Source organism: Emydura macquarii, unplaced genomic scaffold (assembly GCF_026122565.2).
Source record: "Emydura macquarii macquarii isolate MOO-44397 ecotype Brisbane River unplaced genomic scaffold, CSIRO-AGI_Emac_v2 contig_3603, whole genome shotgun sequence".
Classification (NCBI taxonomy): domain Eukaryota; kingdom Metazoa; phylum Chordata; order Testudines; family Chelidae; genus Emydura; species Emydura macquarii.
Window position 1 is genome coordinate 1355032 of NW_027133740.1, and position 17866 is coordinate 1372897.

The 17866-nt window shown below is 43.1% G+C and overlaps 1 protein-coding gene across 1 annotated transcript; it reads left to right on the top strand.

The window, feature by feature from the left end:
- The first annotated feature begins 1395 nt into the window (after positions 1-1395).
- On the top strand, positions 1396-15457 carry FETUB (fetuin B). Its single transcript, XM_067536530.1, is given in 8 exon segments — positions 1396-1489; positions 4409-4710; positions 7539-7649; positions 9314-9401; positions 11229-11395; positions 12458-12571; positions 14005-14094; positions 14767-15457. Coding segments are annotated over 8 exon segments (1578 nt in total). The 5' UTR covers positions 1396-1404; the 3' UTR covers positions 15388-15457.
- The last annotated feature ends 2409 nt before the right edge of the window (positions 15458-17866 follow it).

The window sequence follows — 17866 nt, forward strand, 5'->3', positions numbered from 1 at the left end:
ATCATGATGTGCTGTGTAAGTGCCTGGATGTGAGAGGATCTCAGTTTAAAGTAAATGCTACCTGCATGCAGTCCCACGCTACCGTAGCAGGATGGTGCTTGCCATTTACTGTTGTGTTAGTAGACAAGGTCTCTCTGTGCCTCTCTCAAACATGTAAGGGCCAAATTATACCTTGGCTAGTGCAGTGACGAATGATCAGGGAAAGTGACTAGTGTGTATTTTACTGTAGCAATCCGATCAGCCAGGCTGAGATTCCACAGGTCTGGGGGAACATGCTGGACACACACTGATGCTCTTCTGAAGTATACATGCTAACCAGATGGATTTGCGGACCACATGTCTATTTCATTCTATACTTTGCTCATCGCCATAGTATCTGAGCACCTTCCAGTACAGCATTGAGCAACACAACTAACACCTGTCATTGGTGACATGGTGCACTAGAGAATGCACCAGCACAGCCTCTCTCTTACTATCCCCTACAGAGAGATTTTGTCCTGCTGCTTTTGGGGGAGGATGGGGGAAAATTCCATATGCCCTGGTCACACCCACTCATTTCTTGCACATCGGTGCAATACAATGCAGGCTTTATCTAGACTGTTACTGTTTTATTTGTTTTATCGTCAGCCCAAGGACTATACCGAACTGGCTTCTTGATTCTCTCAGAAGGAATAAGGTTCCCCATCTTTTGTATTTGTACATTCTGGTTTTCCCTTCACTAAAACTTCAATGAGTGTCCTGAGTATAGGGCAGTGTGTATTACCCTTCTGAAGGCACATCCAATGCTCTCTGTGGTCAGGAAAAACTTCTCTTCTGTGGCAGTTCTGAGCACGTGTTTGTAGCCGGAATCTCTGCAGATTCCTATGCAATAACGTGGTAGCAGGAATCGTTCTCTTACTGTATTTCCTTTATTCCTTAGCCATAACACACCAAGGGCAAAAAGGAGATTTGCTGCTTCCAGGCTCTGAACCACTCCCTCCCTCCTCCTCCTGACATACGCACTCACTCTCCTTCCTATCCTGGCTTGCGCTGACCTAATGCAGCAGTTAATAACCACAACTCATCTCCCCTCTCCCTGACACCTACACCCATTATATACAACTGACTTTAAACACTGTTATTCCTCTTCCTCTGCAGCATATAGTGATGCAGATACACACCCCTATTGCTCTAGCTCAGGGGTTCTCAAACTGGGAGTCGGGACCCCTCAAGGGGTCACAAGGTTATTATGGGGGGGGGGTCACAAGCTGTCAGCCCCCGTGCATGCTGTGGCTGCAGCTGTCAGCCCCATGCATGGCTGATAGCCAGAGCCCTTCACAGCTGTATGGCTGGAGATTAGCAGCTACTGCCCAAGTACTCTGAAGGCAACACTGACTCCAGCAGCAGTGCAGAAGTAAGGGTGGCATGGCATGGCATGAGAAGAGCCGTCACTTTTGGGGGGGAGTCGTCACAGCCGGAAATATTTTCAAAGAGAGTCGCAGAAAAAAAGGTTTGAGAACCCCTGTTCTAGCTGATCGCCTTGTGCTTAGCACTCATGCTATGGTGATGAGTGACCTAGAAATGCCAATTAACAAATAAATCAAGCCCCCTCCCTTTCTTTGAGTGACAGAGCAAACAGCCGTGTCAGAGCCGCATGATTAACTCACTGTGCTTCTCACCAGTTTTGATTGCCATGACTCGAAAGGCTGCTTTGCTGCGGCATGGCTATTGTTGGTGCATTCCAGCAGGACATACTGAGCTTTACTGACTCAGTGCACCAACTGAAACGAGGGACAGAGATCAGCTACTTAACAGAAAGGAAGCTGTTTATACCCAGCTGGGCAGTGGGGTGAATGGGAACAGAGCCAAGAATGTAGCAATTCTCCACCATTAAAGCCACCAGCACAGCCTGCACTAATTGGCACCTATGGCAGTGTCAGAACAGAAGCCAAGAAAGGCATGGAAACAGAAGGTGAGTTATTACCCTTTACCCATACGGGAGGACTGTTCCAGGGCAGGGTGGAAGGAAGCTGGCAGGAGGCAGGGTAAGTGAGTTGCAATGCTGCTGCCTTCACTCGCCTGGGCTGTTTCTCTGGCATTTTTCACTGGCACTAAAATCATCTTTTTAAAAGTTACCTTTTTTTTTTTTTTTTCTTTTCCTTTTTTTCCCCATAGAGAAAGTCTTTCCCTTTCCACAGCACTCTTCCTTCCCAGGTCTTAAGAACATAAGAATGGCCATACTGGGTCAGACCAATGGTTCATAGCCCTCTCCAACAGTCCACTGGTGTCACTCCAAACCAGTTTTGCTCTGGAAGGAATTTCTGAGACCTTGTTTGGTTTGTATTTTGAAACTCACCTGAGAGCTAATAGGTAACTAGTGAACAACTTCTTAGGCTGATGGATAAACCTCATAAATCAGTAACGGGGTGTGCAGGCTCATAGGATTTTATAGGAGTGTTATTGCTGCTGAAAAAGAATGAAGCCAGCGCACTGATCAGTGCTGACATTTAAAACTAAAATAGGGGCATTGCAGCAGCAATTTACCGTATCTCCTGGCTTGTAGTCACATCAACACAACAGTGCTGTATATTCCTGTTGCATTCTGCAGCCTAAACTGAGATAGGCTATGTCAGTACATGGGTCGATGGGAGAATCCAAAGAGCTAACAGTTCAGGAGGTGATCTTTCCTCTGAGCTAGGACTCAACGTATGTCTGCTTACGGTGTGAGGGGGACAATCACACTGTCTTTTGAACACCAGACCGCGTATAAGGAGCTGCAATTCCTATTTGGCCTTTTAGTGGCGATGTAAACGGCGGTGTAAATGGGTCAGAAAATGAGTGAAAGTGCAAAGTCATGTTTGGTGCACCAGAATGGCATTAAGTGAGCGTGCAACACACATGTAATTTCCACAGACACCAAGGCAGTGTGAGGTGGGGTTAGCAGAATGCGACTGCTTAAAAAAGGCTGTAAGATAAAGCAATTCCTCCCTTTATTTGATCCTGCGCTCTCCTATTACTTGCTTTTTCTCCCAGCTCCTCCCCAGCAATCCCTGGGCCTGGCAGTTTACATTCATCCATGCCAGTGAGACAAGTTTATCATGGACACCCTGTGTCTGCACAGCTCACAGCTGAGGTGTAATTTACAGCAATATCACCACTGGGTTTGGCCCATGGCTAACAGAAATGTCGCTGTGTGTTTTTATGAGCACAGAGGTTATTTGGTGTCCTGCTAATAGACACCTGCCTCCATCTCAACACCCCAGTCAGACAATTCCAAGTGTCTGTCCATGCATGGGGAGGAGAGAGGAGGAAATGGGAGCAACCTTCGCAGTCCCTGGCCATCAGCAGTAATGTGGAGGGGAGGGGAACTTGTGCAGACTGTCAAGGGGCCTTACGGCACGTTTGCAGGGTGAATTGCCTGGGGTTGCCCTTGGAGTGAGAGTGGAGAGTGGGATGGCAAGAAAGGATGTGGGAAAGAGGGAAGTTTGCAGAGGGAGGAGAGGTGGTTGGATGATGATGGAAGGTGAGGGAAGATCAGGGAGCGGGTAAGTGTCAGATAGTGCGCGAGGCATAGGAGGGCAACAGCCCCAGGAAGGGGATATGAGTGGGTTGCGGAGAGGTTGCTTTTTATGTGTTTTGTAACAAGACGTAACTACACAACCTTATTTTGGTAACCTTTGTCCACTCATCCTATCTTCTCCCACCTATGGTATTTGCTCACATTTTGCATCATGTCTGCTAATAATATTTCAGCGTGTTGGGGTAGGGACAGTGTCTATCTATATGTTTGAGAAGCACTTAGCACTCCAGGCTCTTTGTAATAAATCGATCACCATCATCATCTCTCCCCACTGAAGTCAGTGGCTAGTTCTGCTTTAAAACAAGCAACATGGTATGGCCCATAGGCCTTTTTAGGATGTGTCCCTATTATTATATTATCTCATACTGTGAGGCAGAGCTGCATTCTCCCTCTCAAATACACATGGCTCTCTACGTTTCATGGAGGCTTGTTATTTTATTTTATTCAATATATATTTAAGTTAAAAAATTAAAAAGTGTAAACTCAGTTACCCAAACTTCGGTCCTGGTCATGTTTCTGTTAAAGTTTGACTTTAGAGGGAGCAGCATTGGACCATTTATATAACAGATCTTGCTTTCAGGGTATTGCACACAGATCTATTGAAATCAGCGAGGTTAAATGTCTGAGACCCGCCTAATGAAATCCACCTTGGACATATGAAACCAAGAGCAGAGTTTGGCCCTGGTCTACAAGTCGCTACACTGAATGTACAACATTCTAATCATTGACTTAGTGTTTGCAGTTGCCATGTATGCAGGTTTAAAGGTGATGGTCAGTGTGTTCTATAAGGGGGACACAACCAAGTATATAAAGAGGCTTGACTATGTTTCAAACGTTTATTCTTTCCAGCTGGCTGGCCCTGGCCTCTCTGTTGTGGCTTCCCAGACATTACAGTATTTTTTATCTGCTACACCAGTTTTCTTAGCAGAATGACCCTGCTCGTTTTGCTTCTCTTTGGCATTCAGTCGCTATGTTCCTGAGCTACGTCTCCTCCAGTCAAGGAACCCCCACCTGCGTTCCTTTCCCCTGCATGTAATGGCTCTGAAGTAGAGGCAGCTGCGGACCTGGCTCTGCGCCAGATCAATGCTAACCAAAGAGAAGGCTACGTGCTAGGCCTCTATCGAATTTTCAGCATCCAAGAAACTCCCCAGGTAAGGAACTCTCGCATTCTAGGGTCGTGTTTGTCATGGGGCAGAGGCTTTGTCTGGCTGCCCTAGCAACGGGGATCTGAACCAAGGAATGCTCAGAAAGACGTTTCACAAAGGCAGGGGATTCATTCTAATGTGTAGAAAATGTGAAAAGCTAAATTTTCCTAGGACTCTAAGGGCAATGGCAACTTCGCACACAAATGAATGGAAATAATTTCACAAGAGCAAATTAAAGCAGCTAGGGTAATTGGAAGTAGGGGGATCTGGTTCTCTATGGCAATGGACCTAGTATAGTCATTGGCATCTGTCCAGTGGGAGTGAAGCACCATCATTATCACTGAATAACACTGTACACCCACCTTGCTCAGGTCTAGATGACTATACAAGATACAAAGTAATAGTGAATTGGGCCCAGGGAATTTTTTCACATACATTTGGGCACCTCACTGAAGGCTGACTTGCCGAGAGAACTTTGAAACCAGATCCCATGCAAACATCAGACTGGCTTTAAAAAGAAATGCAGATCTAAGAGGAAAGTGGATCTCCGTGGCTATTTTTTTATTGTTTGTATTACAACAGCATCTAGGAGGCCCCACCAGGAGCAACGTGACAGTGTGCAATGCTCCAATATGCCAGGCACTGTATAAACATGGTAGTAACACCCCCTTCCTCTACTGCACACTAATATAATCATATCTGGGTACTCCCTTGCATGGTTTAATAGCTAATAGGGCTGTACCTGAACAAAAAATCCATTGCCAGATATTTAAAGATCTCCCACATCTACTTGAACCTTTCACTATGGATCTCTTGATGATTACCTGTTCTACTCATTCCCTCTGAAGCACCTGGCATTGGCCACTGCTGGAAGACAGGATACTGGGATAGACTAACTATTGGTCTGACCCAGTATGGCCATTCTTATGTTCTTATTTCCTACCCATCAGGACACAGCTTCCCTAGTAACCCACAAAGGAAAATACCACGATTAAATGTATCCTGTAGTGATCAGGAATCGTGTCAATAAAGTTGCACATGTGCTCTACCGCTCTTTGGCCCAGATTCGCTACCCTCTGCACTGCTCATGCGGCACATAGTGAGCAGAGAGCAACCAGATCAGGCCAGCTGAGAATTTCCCCCATGGAGTCACTCTCAGCGCACACAGAATGAGCACAGCTAGTACCAATGTTATTCCCTGAACTGACTCCATCACATGTTAATGGACCTCTCCGACACCTTTGTTCCTCAGAAAGAGTAGAGAAACTTATTATTTGCCTGTGTTATAAATCAGTGAAAAAGCCACTCACTCCCTTTCCCGCTCATTTTTGTTATCACTGCCTATGATGAAAACATTTTCAACATGCCTTCAGACGGAGGCTGATGCATCTGAAACGTGGCAGAGAAAAGTGATATGGACATACAGTATACTCAGAGCCCATCTGTCTGTTAGAGTTGATCCAGTATTGGAGGGCTGGGCTGGGTAAAACAAGGACTTTGGTTCAGTTTGATTGCATTCAAGCCCTTAAATATTCCCAAATTCACCAAGCTTCAAAACAGGTCTGCGTGATTCAGCAGAATAGACATATTTGACATTGAACATGTGTTTGATCGCAAATACACCTGTTTGATGTGGAATGTGTGCGCTCCAGAACACTTGGGTGACTAATTTGGAAGCTCAAATACCAACTTCAGTTTCTTTATAAATCCCTCCATCCCTGTCCGCTCACCTGTGAAATTCAGAAGAATGTTTTTCTACGACAGGATATATTTAAAAATAACGAGTCTGACACCCAAATGCTGCACAGAGACAAAAAACATTGACATTTGCAGAAATGTTCCTACTGTCTGTCTAATCTGTAATCTAAATTAGCCAATAGCCGTTACATTTCTAAGACACATGTCACTGCAGTACCTAGGTGCTATGCACGTTAGTAAAAGCCGCATCTCATTTCATCTGCAGAAGGACCAGCACTCTCTAACTCACTTGCACTATATCCATTGTCCTGAGGCTAATCACTGAGATGATTTTCTTCCAGTGGAACATTTATAGCGGCAAATAACCATCATATTGTATCTGTACAGTGACTGCAAAACGCAGGAGAAGCCTGCAGTGCCTCTTTCCATAATAAGAATAGCTAGCTCTCATACAGCACTTTCCATCAATAGATCTCAAAAGCACTTTACCAGAGAGATCAGTATGATTATCACATTTTACAGATGGGGAAACTGAGGTACAGAGAAGGGAAGTGACTGGCCCCAAGTCACCCAGCAGGCCAGTGGCCAAGCCAGGAATAGAACCTAGGTCTCCTGAGTCCTAGTCCAGTGCTCTATCCAGCTTCTGATGTCATATGCTCAGTGCATGCTAGGAAACTTCAACAATATAAATTCTTTATTTACTGATACAACACACCAGTAGATAATTCTTTTGTTTTCACTAGAATTAGAACAGACCTAAATTTCAACAAACCATGAAGTTCTGTCAACTATTTTAAAAACAATTTCCCATTACCATGGTTCATCCTTATTCTTGGGTTCTGTTTGGCACCAGAACAGGAAGTGTGAAAATAACTCAAGAAAGGTGGTTTTTCCAATAATTCTGACCTCACTGAGGGCTGGAAGCATTAGAAATATTTCAAGAGAGCATGTTGTTACAGGCCAGATACTCAACTAGCATATGCTGATTTACACTAGCTGAAGATTTGGCCCACAACATTTTCAGTCTTTTTTGGGTGCTTGTATGAACTTTTTGACATTTGTCCATCCCTCATTTTTAGTCCTTTTTCTTTGTGCTGGGTGAAATTGTGACGTAACCCCTTCTTCGTTGTGTTTAGATAACCACTGGTTCTGTCTTCTATCTCATCTTGGATGTGATAGAAACTGAATGCCATGTACTCAGCAGAACGTTGTGGAAGGATTGTAAGAACAGACTTGAACATGAAACGGTAAGGATTTTTTTTTTTTAGATTTAAATGTATGTGGGAGAGTATGGCTCAACTACCACTGAAGAAAGCAAAGATCCTTGCACAGATGATTCCTATAAGCAATAGGCTGGTTAAAAATTGAAATTTTTTAATGAAATATATTTTGAAAAGCATTTTAAAAACATGTCCATGAAAATATTTTGCTGTTTTTCAGCCAGTTTATGAGTTCTGAAATTCAAAATGTCAACAATTTTTTTCCAACTAGATCAAATAAGCAGTTCCTAGTAAATATGCAAGTTAAAGCAGTGTTTAGAAAACAGTGGTTTACTTTCTATAGCAATCCTGTAAGGGTTTCTTTGAAAAATAGCCAGACAAAAGAGGAATGAAAGAGACTCACTTTACTGATCTTAATGCTTTTTTTGTTCTCACAATCTAACAAATTATAAGCCTGCAAGAGTAAAAAGAAAGAACAAAGAGTAAGCTAAGCATCACAGACACAGAAAGCAACCTGGGCTCCCTGCTAGAGCCAGTCAAAACTTTTTTTGACAAAATATTTTCACTGAAAAGGAATTTTTGCGTGAAAAATTATTTTAGCATCTGATGAAAATATTCAGGTTTTGGTTGAAAACAAACAAAAAATGTTTGGTTTTTGTCAAGCAGTTTTAATTTTTTTAAACAAAAACCTGAAATTCAAAAATAAAACCATTTCCTGAGCATCACAGCAGCACTTTTGATGGGGTTGGGCCCCAGCCCTTTTATACCTCTGGAGCCTTCCACAAAGGGAGAAACAGTGACAGGTGAGTGGCCCCAATGGAGACTGTTCATCAGAAGATTTCAGGAGCTCCCGGCACAGGTGCCTTGATCCCACAAGGGAGAATATTCTCAGAGGCCATTCAAAGAACCACCTGATCATTCACATTTAAAGTAACTGATAGGATGAACAGACTGGGTGAGATTCTTTTCATACTGCTGGTATAAACTCATGCTAAAGCCAGCGTAATCAGCCCAGGCTCCTTGTAGTATGAGGGTGATCCTGCAGTGCCATAGAGCTGATGTACAGACTTTTATGCCATTCTCCCTCCTTGCTACCAACGGAGCATGGCTGGAAGATAGCGGGAGGGGCTAGGACATTTACTCTGTGCTGAGCTCCTGCTGTTTTCAGCTGGTTGGGCTCTGTGAATACCCTCCTCCTGGCTCCCAATGGAGGGGGCAAAGCCAGGAAAAAGGAAATGTGCCAATGTACTCCATCAATCCCCAGTAGCCAAAAGGATTTGGGGGAGTCTGGGCAGCTGACTGACAGTGTGCAGATGTAGCATCAGCCCAATGACAATGGAGCTGAAAACAGCTCCTTTGTGCTATCTCTTCTCAGCTGTCCTCAGTGGCCAACTGAGAATCTGAACCTACTGGCCAGATTCTCAGTTGGTGTAAATGCGCATAGCTCCACTGAAGTCCAGAGAATTATGTTGATTTATATCAACTGAGAATCTGGCTTTTTTTATTTCTTGAAAGTCTTTTGTGGTGAAACACTTGCTTCATTCTCAGCTGAACATTAATTCAAAATCTGTCTTTGTAAAGAATTATATAAATGTCTGAAAAAGAATGCACTATTTAGAGCCTTTATGGCTACTGACAGGTTGCAAAACTAACTGCGCCAACAGTCACAGCACATATTTATAATCCCTTAGGTTTTTGGACAGTGTAAAGCAATCCTCTACATTAACAAGCCAAGGAGAATTGTTCACCTGCGTAGCTATGAGTGCACGTTACAGCCAGGTATGTTATTACTTACTTGGTTTGTTATAATAAAGGATTGGAGGAGAATGCTTCAAGTGTGGCTCTACTCTGAAAAGTGACTAACAATGGCATCATGATGTTTCATGTTGTTTTTCTCTCAATGGCATCTGCCCTAACTCACCTTCTCAGGTCAGAAAGATACAGGTTTTTGATCTTGAGGACTTTTAGGGCCAACATGGGTACACGTCATAATTAGAAAGGTCCCATCCTTTGAACTGAAAAGAGGATGAAAGATTTTTTATATCTGTATTTGGCATGGCACTTTGAATATGATGCAACCCCTTTGCATCTACACAGCTCCTTTCATCCAATGTTTTACAAAAGCAGCTAAATATCATAATCCCAATTTTACCATTAGGGAAAGAGACTAAGAAGGAAGACTAAGCAATTTATCTAAGGTCCTATTGCTAGTTAGTGGCAGAGCTGCGTGTAGAACCCTTTTCTCCTCACTCTCTGTTTCCTGCTTTAATCACTAGACACGTTGCTTCTCATATTTCAATATGAGAAAATTACTGAATATTTCTGCAAAGCACCTAGCATGCTGCATAAAAATGAAATGCATTATCATTATTTCCAGCATGTATCCTCTGGTAATCAATATGACATGGACAGCAATGGACATGGGGCAGCAAACTCCCCAGAATTGTTAGTGTTCTTTCATGCTGTTTCTGCTAAACAAGAGTAGGTGAGATCCTTCACCCATATTCAGGCAAAACTCCCATCCCTAAATGTTCTTTTATGTCACCTCTCTTCAGGGATATTTTTCACATTTTTCTTGTTCTGTGGGAAATCCATCAGGATGATGCTCCTTCTTTTCCTTCTCTCACCCTGAACTCCATGCTTTTGGAGAGACCCTCTTCCCAGTATCTCTTCATTCCCTTTGAAGCATCTGCCCTAATAGACTTTTCACACCTGAGATGAGTCCGCCAAAAACCCAGATACAAACACTCCTGAACTTTGCCGATGTCTGGATCTAGAACTGACCTTCCTGACTGACCCCAGATCCATAATGGGCTGAACCAAACACCCATATTGGAACGTTATGGTTTGCGCTCAACTATTCACATCTCTCAATAAGTTAAAATCTCTATGTTTTATTTTCCCCCATTGATGCTGGGGGTGCAAACTGCGGGCAAGGACCACAGCCCCCTGTGGAGGGGGAATGGTGTGTGTGAGGGACGCATGGGAGGCATCCCTGAAGGACATGCAAGTGGTGTTGCACCGCTGTCTTCTCTCTGGTTTCCAAGCTTTAAAGTACATCTGTTGCTCTAAGGAAGCCCTGCTGATGGAGGGTGCCCAATAGATGTGCTGAACCATCCTCTGGGTGTCCTGGCTACATGCCCCTTCCTGGCCAGCTCAGCCAAATGGAAGGGCTTTCTTTGGCTGGCTACCAAGCAGAGCAGGGATTCTGGGCCCTTTGTGCCATTGCAACCTCTCTCCAAGCAGCTGGCAGGAGAACTCTGAGGGTGTCTGCCTCAGCAAAAGCCAGCAGTCTCTGGAGTGAACTAAGCCTTCAATGTTTGGAGATGGGGCGGGCTCATGAGTTGGATTTGTGGGGTTTGATTCATGTGGGGAGAGTCACATGACAGTTTAACTACTATATCAATGGCTATAATCTCTGTATTAAATATTGTTGTTAGAAATTCTGTGAAATGCCAAGAGCATGTGTGGGGCTGGGGCTTGAAACCCTAAAAAGATAAATAAGAAAGAAATAATTGTATACCTACCTACCGACACATGTCTGTCAATGTGACCATAGTGCTTTGAAGCCTGTCTTATCAGCTTGTATTTGTTCTTTTCTACAAGTTCCATCAAGCTCATTTTTAAGGCTATGCCCTGACTGTCCAGTCCCTGACTGTCCAACTGAGCCCAAGTATTTGGAAGCTGCTGTTGTGAGCTTGGCCAAATTCAACAAGGAAAGTGAGCAAGCTCATTATTTTTCTGTCCTCAATGTCACCAAAGCTTCAATGCAGGTAAGGCTGAGATTCATACGGCTCATTCTAGGCCCTGGGAAGCATTGATACAACTTCCGAATGTTTTACAAGTTGCTGTGTCAGGTGCAGAGATGGGCTTGAGCACCAACGGCTGGGTCAGGGTAGGATTCTGAACCCTGCAAAGTTTGAGGCTTTGTAGATCTGGGGCTTTGATTCAGCTTATTAGAGAGAGCAAGGCCATTTGCAAAATTCAGATCTAGATTTGAGTTCCATAGTTCAGTGGTATTCCAATCTGGGCTTTTGATTCAGGCCTGGCTCTAGCAAAAGGCCCATATGGTAAAGTACTTAGTGTAGCATGGATGTCCTTTTCTATGCACACCTGTAACTCGCCAAATTATCTTAAAATAATTTAAAATCTCATTGCACAGTGAGGAGGTGCTAATTATCAGTGTCCTGGCTAAATTCCATTTGGGCCTCACAATTATATCTTGCCTTCCTAAAATTAATTTAAACTGGATAGTCTCTGTAATGGTTGTGTAATGTTATTTGGTGCTGTTTACATTTTTCCACATTCCAACCCAGAAGTGGCTGCATTTCAGGACTGGGTCAAGTGATTCCTATAGATAAAAAGTTTGTTGAGCCACAGTGAGGATCTTTGGATGAAAAGCTCTGGGGAAATAACAATTATTAATAATATTTCAAAGAATACTGGGAGGGTGGAGGTTGGACTAGATGACCTCCTGAGGCCCCTTCCAACCCTAATATTCTATGATTCTATGAAAGAAAAAAGCATTTAAATCTGGTTTCAGCTTTGATTGATGCATGAGCTAGAGGGATACTTCAGTGGGAATTCTGTATAAAAGGTAAGGATCAGGTTGTAGGGCAGCATTCAAAGAACATAGAAAATGTATCTCCTGCAATACAGCTAACAAACTCAGAAGTCTAACCTTGCTCCCTCTGTTGTTCATGGGAGTTTTGCATTCAATGCAAAGGGTGCAGGATTGGGATTATGAGTTTGTTTTTCTCTTGCTGGCACATTTGCAAAGGCTAACAATAACACTAAATGCTCTCTCTCTCTCCCTACATACAAAACATTGACAGTGGGTCGTTGGTCCTTCACACTTTGTAGAGTTTGCAATTCAGGAGACAACCTGTTCCAAAAATGAATCCATTGCTGATGTCTCCAAGTGCAAGCCCCTCTCACCTGAATTGGCAGTAAGTAATTCTGTTTGTAAAAATACATATTGTGGATATTATGATTTTGCATTAAGCATTTTGCATATCCCCTTCTGTTTTGTTTTTTTTTCTTTATGAACATGATCCAAAGTCCACTGAAGTCAATGGGAGTCTTTTCACTGACTTCTCTGGACTTTGGATCAAGCCCTATATATATATATATATATATATATATATATATATTTATATATGATTATTTTTTATTATTTGTATTACTGTAGTACCTCAGAGCCCCGGTCCTGGATTAGACTCCCATCATGCTAGGGGCTGGACAAACACAGAACTAAAACAGTTCCTGCCCCAAAGAGTTTACCATCTAAGACAAGATAAAGAAAGTATCCCAGACAAAGTTCTGGATAACTGTCCAGAAGTGTATGAACACGGATGGCATAGAAAAATACAGTATAGAATAAGCAGAGTAGCTAGTGCTTTGCAAAAGTTATTAGTTCTCACGGGCTTCTTCTGTATAAGCAGTCACAAATAACAAATTATAAAGAATGCATACACAATATATGCACATTGTGCTCAAGAAGTCAAATAAAGAAAACCTTTAGGAATTAGAGGAAGGAACTTCAAGACAAGACCAGTTGAAAGGTTAAATTAGCATATAAACTAATGGATTCTGTTCTCTCAACCTCTGTCTGCGCTGAGATTAGAACTGTGCTACCTAACAGCATGTGTCAATCTAGGGCTTGTCTGCATGGCTGCAATTCATACTACAGGGCTGTGAAAAAAGTGTTGCATTCTCATTGCCCAATGTAGATCCTACTGGCATGAACCAAAAGATACCTAGTTTGCACTGATGTGGTCCCATTCCAAACAGGACTACATGCACATGTACTAAATACCTTTTAGTTCACACCAGCAGGGTCCACATGGGGAAGTTAGATAGCAACATGATAGAACTCTCTACAATTCACACTCCTGTAGTGGGGACTGTGGTACCATGTAGACAAGCCCACAGTTGTTACTATCAGTATTCTAGCATGGTTTTCTTGATCTGTGTGAAGAAAATTTTTTTTCTCTGAGAACCGTTATCTAATATTCTTTTATAGGCCTTGCCTCTAGTGGCATTTTCTAAAAGTGTCCGCCATCACCAAAGCAGTGCCACACTGGTATTAACAACAGAGTTAGCATAAATGGGGCACATGGGGCTGCCAGCATTTTTACCATCATGTCAGCTAACCCTACTCAGAAATAAAATATTAATCTGGGAAATCTGTCCTCCTAGGTAACTTTGCCAGCCCCAAAATCAAAAGTTTGTACTAGCTATACATATATGCAGATGTATTTGTGGAGCTAAATCTGTTTGGACTTTCAGAATCTCCTATTTTACAATCATAGGATCTAAATATTAGTGACGCAATGTGGCTTGATGCTCACTTGTCCTAATTAGCCATTTATTTTTCCAGCATACTGGTTTCTGCAAAGGTTCTGTAACGAAAAGCCAAATTGATCATCAGCAGTTTGTCAGCATATCCTGCCAAATCTATGATCCACAGGTATTTCTTCATCTGATTAACATTTTTCAAAATGGTCCTTTATAAATTAAAAGTGGAATTAATAAAGGCTGATCATTCTGTGGTGTTGTTATCCACAAAGAAACAGACTGCATGCATAATGGAAATGTATAGGCCAAATCAGAAAGAAACTCACTTGTGATAAGATCACTGGAAAAAAGACAGTACAATACAATTTCTGGCAAGCCACTGCCAGGATCCTGGGCAGGCTTATACAGCCCATGTAGTCAGGGTTTCACTGCTATTGTTATTCAAGCTAGCTAAATCAAAGAGAGCTTAGCTATGTGTCGTCCTGCTGCAGTCACACGTCAGACCACAGTATAGACATACCCCATAGTCATTAAAACAAATTGTATCAAACATTTTACAATGTAATTGAAAATAATACAGTTACAGAATTAAAGCGACCAGCATAATAAAACTACAGGGAGAGAGAAATTAAGAAATAGCTGAATGACCCTGATTCCAAGCACGGGTAATCTCCCCCTGTGTGTTGCAGCTGCTTTGCTTGTCTACCATAGGACTTTGCACTGGTGCAGCTGCTGGAATTTGGACTGATTCTGAGTAGAGACTAAGTCTGAGTCTTTCTTTATATCAGAGAAAGGTTTTTAAATACCTTCAGTACATGTGTGTGTTTGTCGTTTGCCAATTTAGGTGCCTGCCACTGGAGACCAGAAGCGGCATCCTGGCCGTAAATCTGAAAAACCTGATCAAGATGACGATGAAAGCCATGAACACCCTCATCACCCTAGAAGGAAGGGGAACCAGCACCACCACAAGCATCCCCACAAGCATGAGCATCAGCAGGACCATGAACATGAGCATCAGCACCACCACAAGCATGAGCATCAGCAGGACCACGAACATGAGCATCAGCAGCCTTCCCCTTCTGAAGCCAGTCACATCTCCCCACATCTTGAAAAAACAGTGGGTTGGGTTAAAGTTCTCCCTGTTACAGAGCAGCATGTGTCCCTCCACACCTTAAGTCAGACTGAGCATATAGATGGAAAGCCCGTTCCCCCGGAAAAGGCAACGCTAGGGCCTGCCCTTCCAGACACTGATGGTGTCGCTGATGTGAAAAAGCATTCGACAGACAGGCCAGAAGGAAAGCCAGGCTTGAGAAAGCCAGCTACTGGCCCTGCCATTCTCCCTTTCCCTGAAGGGCCTTCGCAATCAGATACGTGCCCAGGAGAGCCCAAGTTTGTTAATTCCATCATCCTCCCTTTGCTTCCCAGAAAGCTTATCAAAATATCACCAATAGAAGTATCGCCGTGACAAACTGACACTAAATAAAGTTCATGTTTCTCATCGGTGTGTAAGAACTTTCAATAAATAAAATATTCTTTAGAGTTATGGTCTCTGGTGTTGTGTCAGCTTAAAGTGATCTCAGGGACTGGTTATGATAAGGAATTTTATTAGGCATCTTCCAGCAAGAGAATTTTGAGCCAAACTCTGGCTTTTCCCTACAGGGTGGAGCATTAGTGAAGGGCAATTGTAGAGCAGTGACCAAGGCACAGTTGACTGAAGAAGGCAAAACACTGGAGAGTGTTACCAGATTTGCCCATCACCTTGGGGTATGCTCATTTATTAGGGTTTTTGTAGGGAAGAAACAATGGTTCAAGGGAGAACACTAGGTTTGTTTATGGGTAAACAATGACTCAAGGGAGTATACCAGAGTGGTTTTCTTTATGCTGGACAATAGGAGCTGATCATTCTTGGCTATGGGCAGTGTTCCTTGAGGGAGCTCACAATGCAATCAGGCAGATTCAGTGTTTTGGATATCAATAACTAGAATGGTCTGATAACTGCAGAGCTGGGTGTGTGCAGGTGTGGGTTCATTAACATCAGGAGCAGAGATCTCCCATCATGCCGTGTGTCCCTGCTTTGCCAATCCCAGAGTTCAGTGCAGTTCCTCCTTTGGAGCTTGGTTCTCCATTCAGTGTGCTAATTCTTGTTCCATCTTCCATGTAGATGAGGCTTCTCTTCTCCATTCGATGTGCTAATCAAGATGCCTCCTTTTTACATCATCTTTGATGTAGATGAGGCTAGGAGAGTTGCCTTAATCCTATCACCCTTGTTTGGAAGGATTTAGGTGTGTCTCCCACTGCCTTTTCATTGCTTTTGGTTTCTGGTTCAAGCAGAGGCTGGGCGGGGGATTCAGGTGAGCCAGAGAGAGTAGGGGTTTTGCACCCTGGTTCCCCAAGAACACAGAGCTGACAGGTAACAACAGACATAGTCTGAAAGCCTCAGGGAAGAGCATTTTAAGTAGCAACATCAATTGCCACCTTGCACCTAACATCTGTTAGTGGATGCTAGCAGGAGTCCAAGTTGGACAGGACCCTGGCTAGTCTCAACGTAGCTGCTCACAGATGTTTGAGAATGTGAAACCTGGGCATGCTAGCTGCTTAGCACTCAGGCAGCACTAGTGGCAGAACTCTGTGTGCATACTGACTGCAGTAGTCTGTAAATGGGGAAGAAGATGTTTTTATAGATGGAAGCAGGATCTGAATGAGCTTTCCCCTGACATCTAGAGATGAACTAAGAGAAAAGACTTCTGGGGAAGTGTTTTGATCAGTCTAGTTTGAAATGGTCAAGGCAATGAGGCATTCTACTACATTTCACACTGTGTCTGATATTTTTAGATGTTTTTAATTTGAAGTTTCCTCATGAGACATGGCCCCAAACCAAAACCACCGAATCAAACTTAGTGGACATTTGGATCCAAGAGTCTAAAATTTGCAACTGATCTTTAATGGACCAAACAAAAACTGGATCTAAATCCTCCTGTATGTTTGAAATTTTGATATTTCAAATCCAGATTAGGCCCATTTCTATTCTTAATGTAAGTTTAATTATCAAAGGAATTATATTAAGAGGCCTATTTCTTGCACTAAGGATGAAATAGGTTTTGACCTGATTGCTTGATCTTAAAAGACCTGACCAGTCAAAGAAAACATTCAGCTCAAACACAGAATGTACAGATGAGAGAGGCCACAATGGGCCATTTAAAGGCACAAGTCCATGCATGGGGGATAAGGGATGGGGAGAATGCACTATCCCAGGGGGATATCTTAGGGATATCAAGTTTGACTAGCTCTGGTGGTCAGTGTAGCAACTTAGGGTCATGGCCCCACTCCTTCCCTGCCCCTTTTGGTGTGGCCTGTGCCCTAGGAGGTACTTGTGGGGGGCAGTTCCTGCACTCAAAAGAGTGCACCAGAGACTGCAATTGTATCTGGTCCTTCTATGTGGGGCAGAGTGGAGGAGGCCCCACTTGCGCAACATCCAGTCACAGTCTGACCTGAATTGTTTATTCTGTGGTGGGGGGACATGCAAATATCACATGGACAATGTGTCTCACTCAGGAACAGACAGCCAGCGGCTGATGAACTCCAGTGCATTTGGCATTGTCAGCTAACATTTGCAAGGTTTTGTTGCTAAATAAACAGCCTGCATGAACACAGGATGAAATTGGCAGTGACAGTCTGAGCCTGCTGGACATCTTCAGGAAGGAGCTATATTGGAAAAGCCAGTTATTTCTTTAGGTTTTTCAGCTACCCCCTTACACTCTCTATATTGCCAACCCTAAGTGTTCAAAAATCATGAGTCAGGCCCCGCAAAATCCTGAGACTGGCTTAAAAATCATGTGACTGTTAAAAAAAGTAAATTTGGAGTTCTTTTCATTTACCTTCTCAGTTCTGAGCCTTCAGGTTACACTCACTTCATATTTTCAAGCTTTTCTCTGCAACCAGAATTA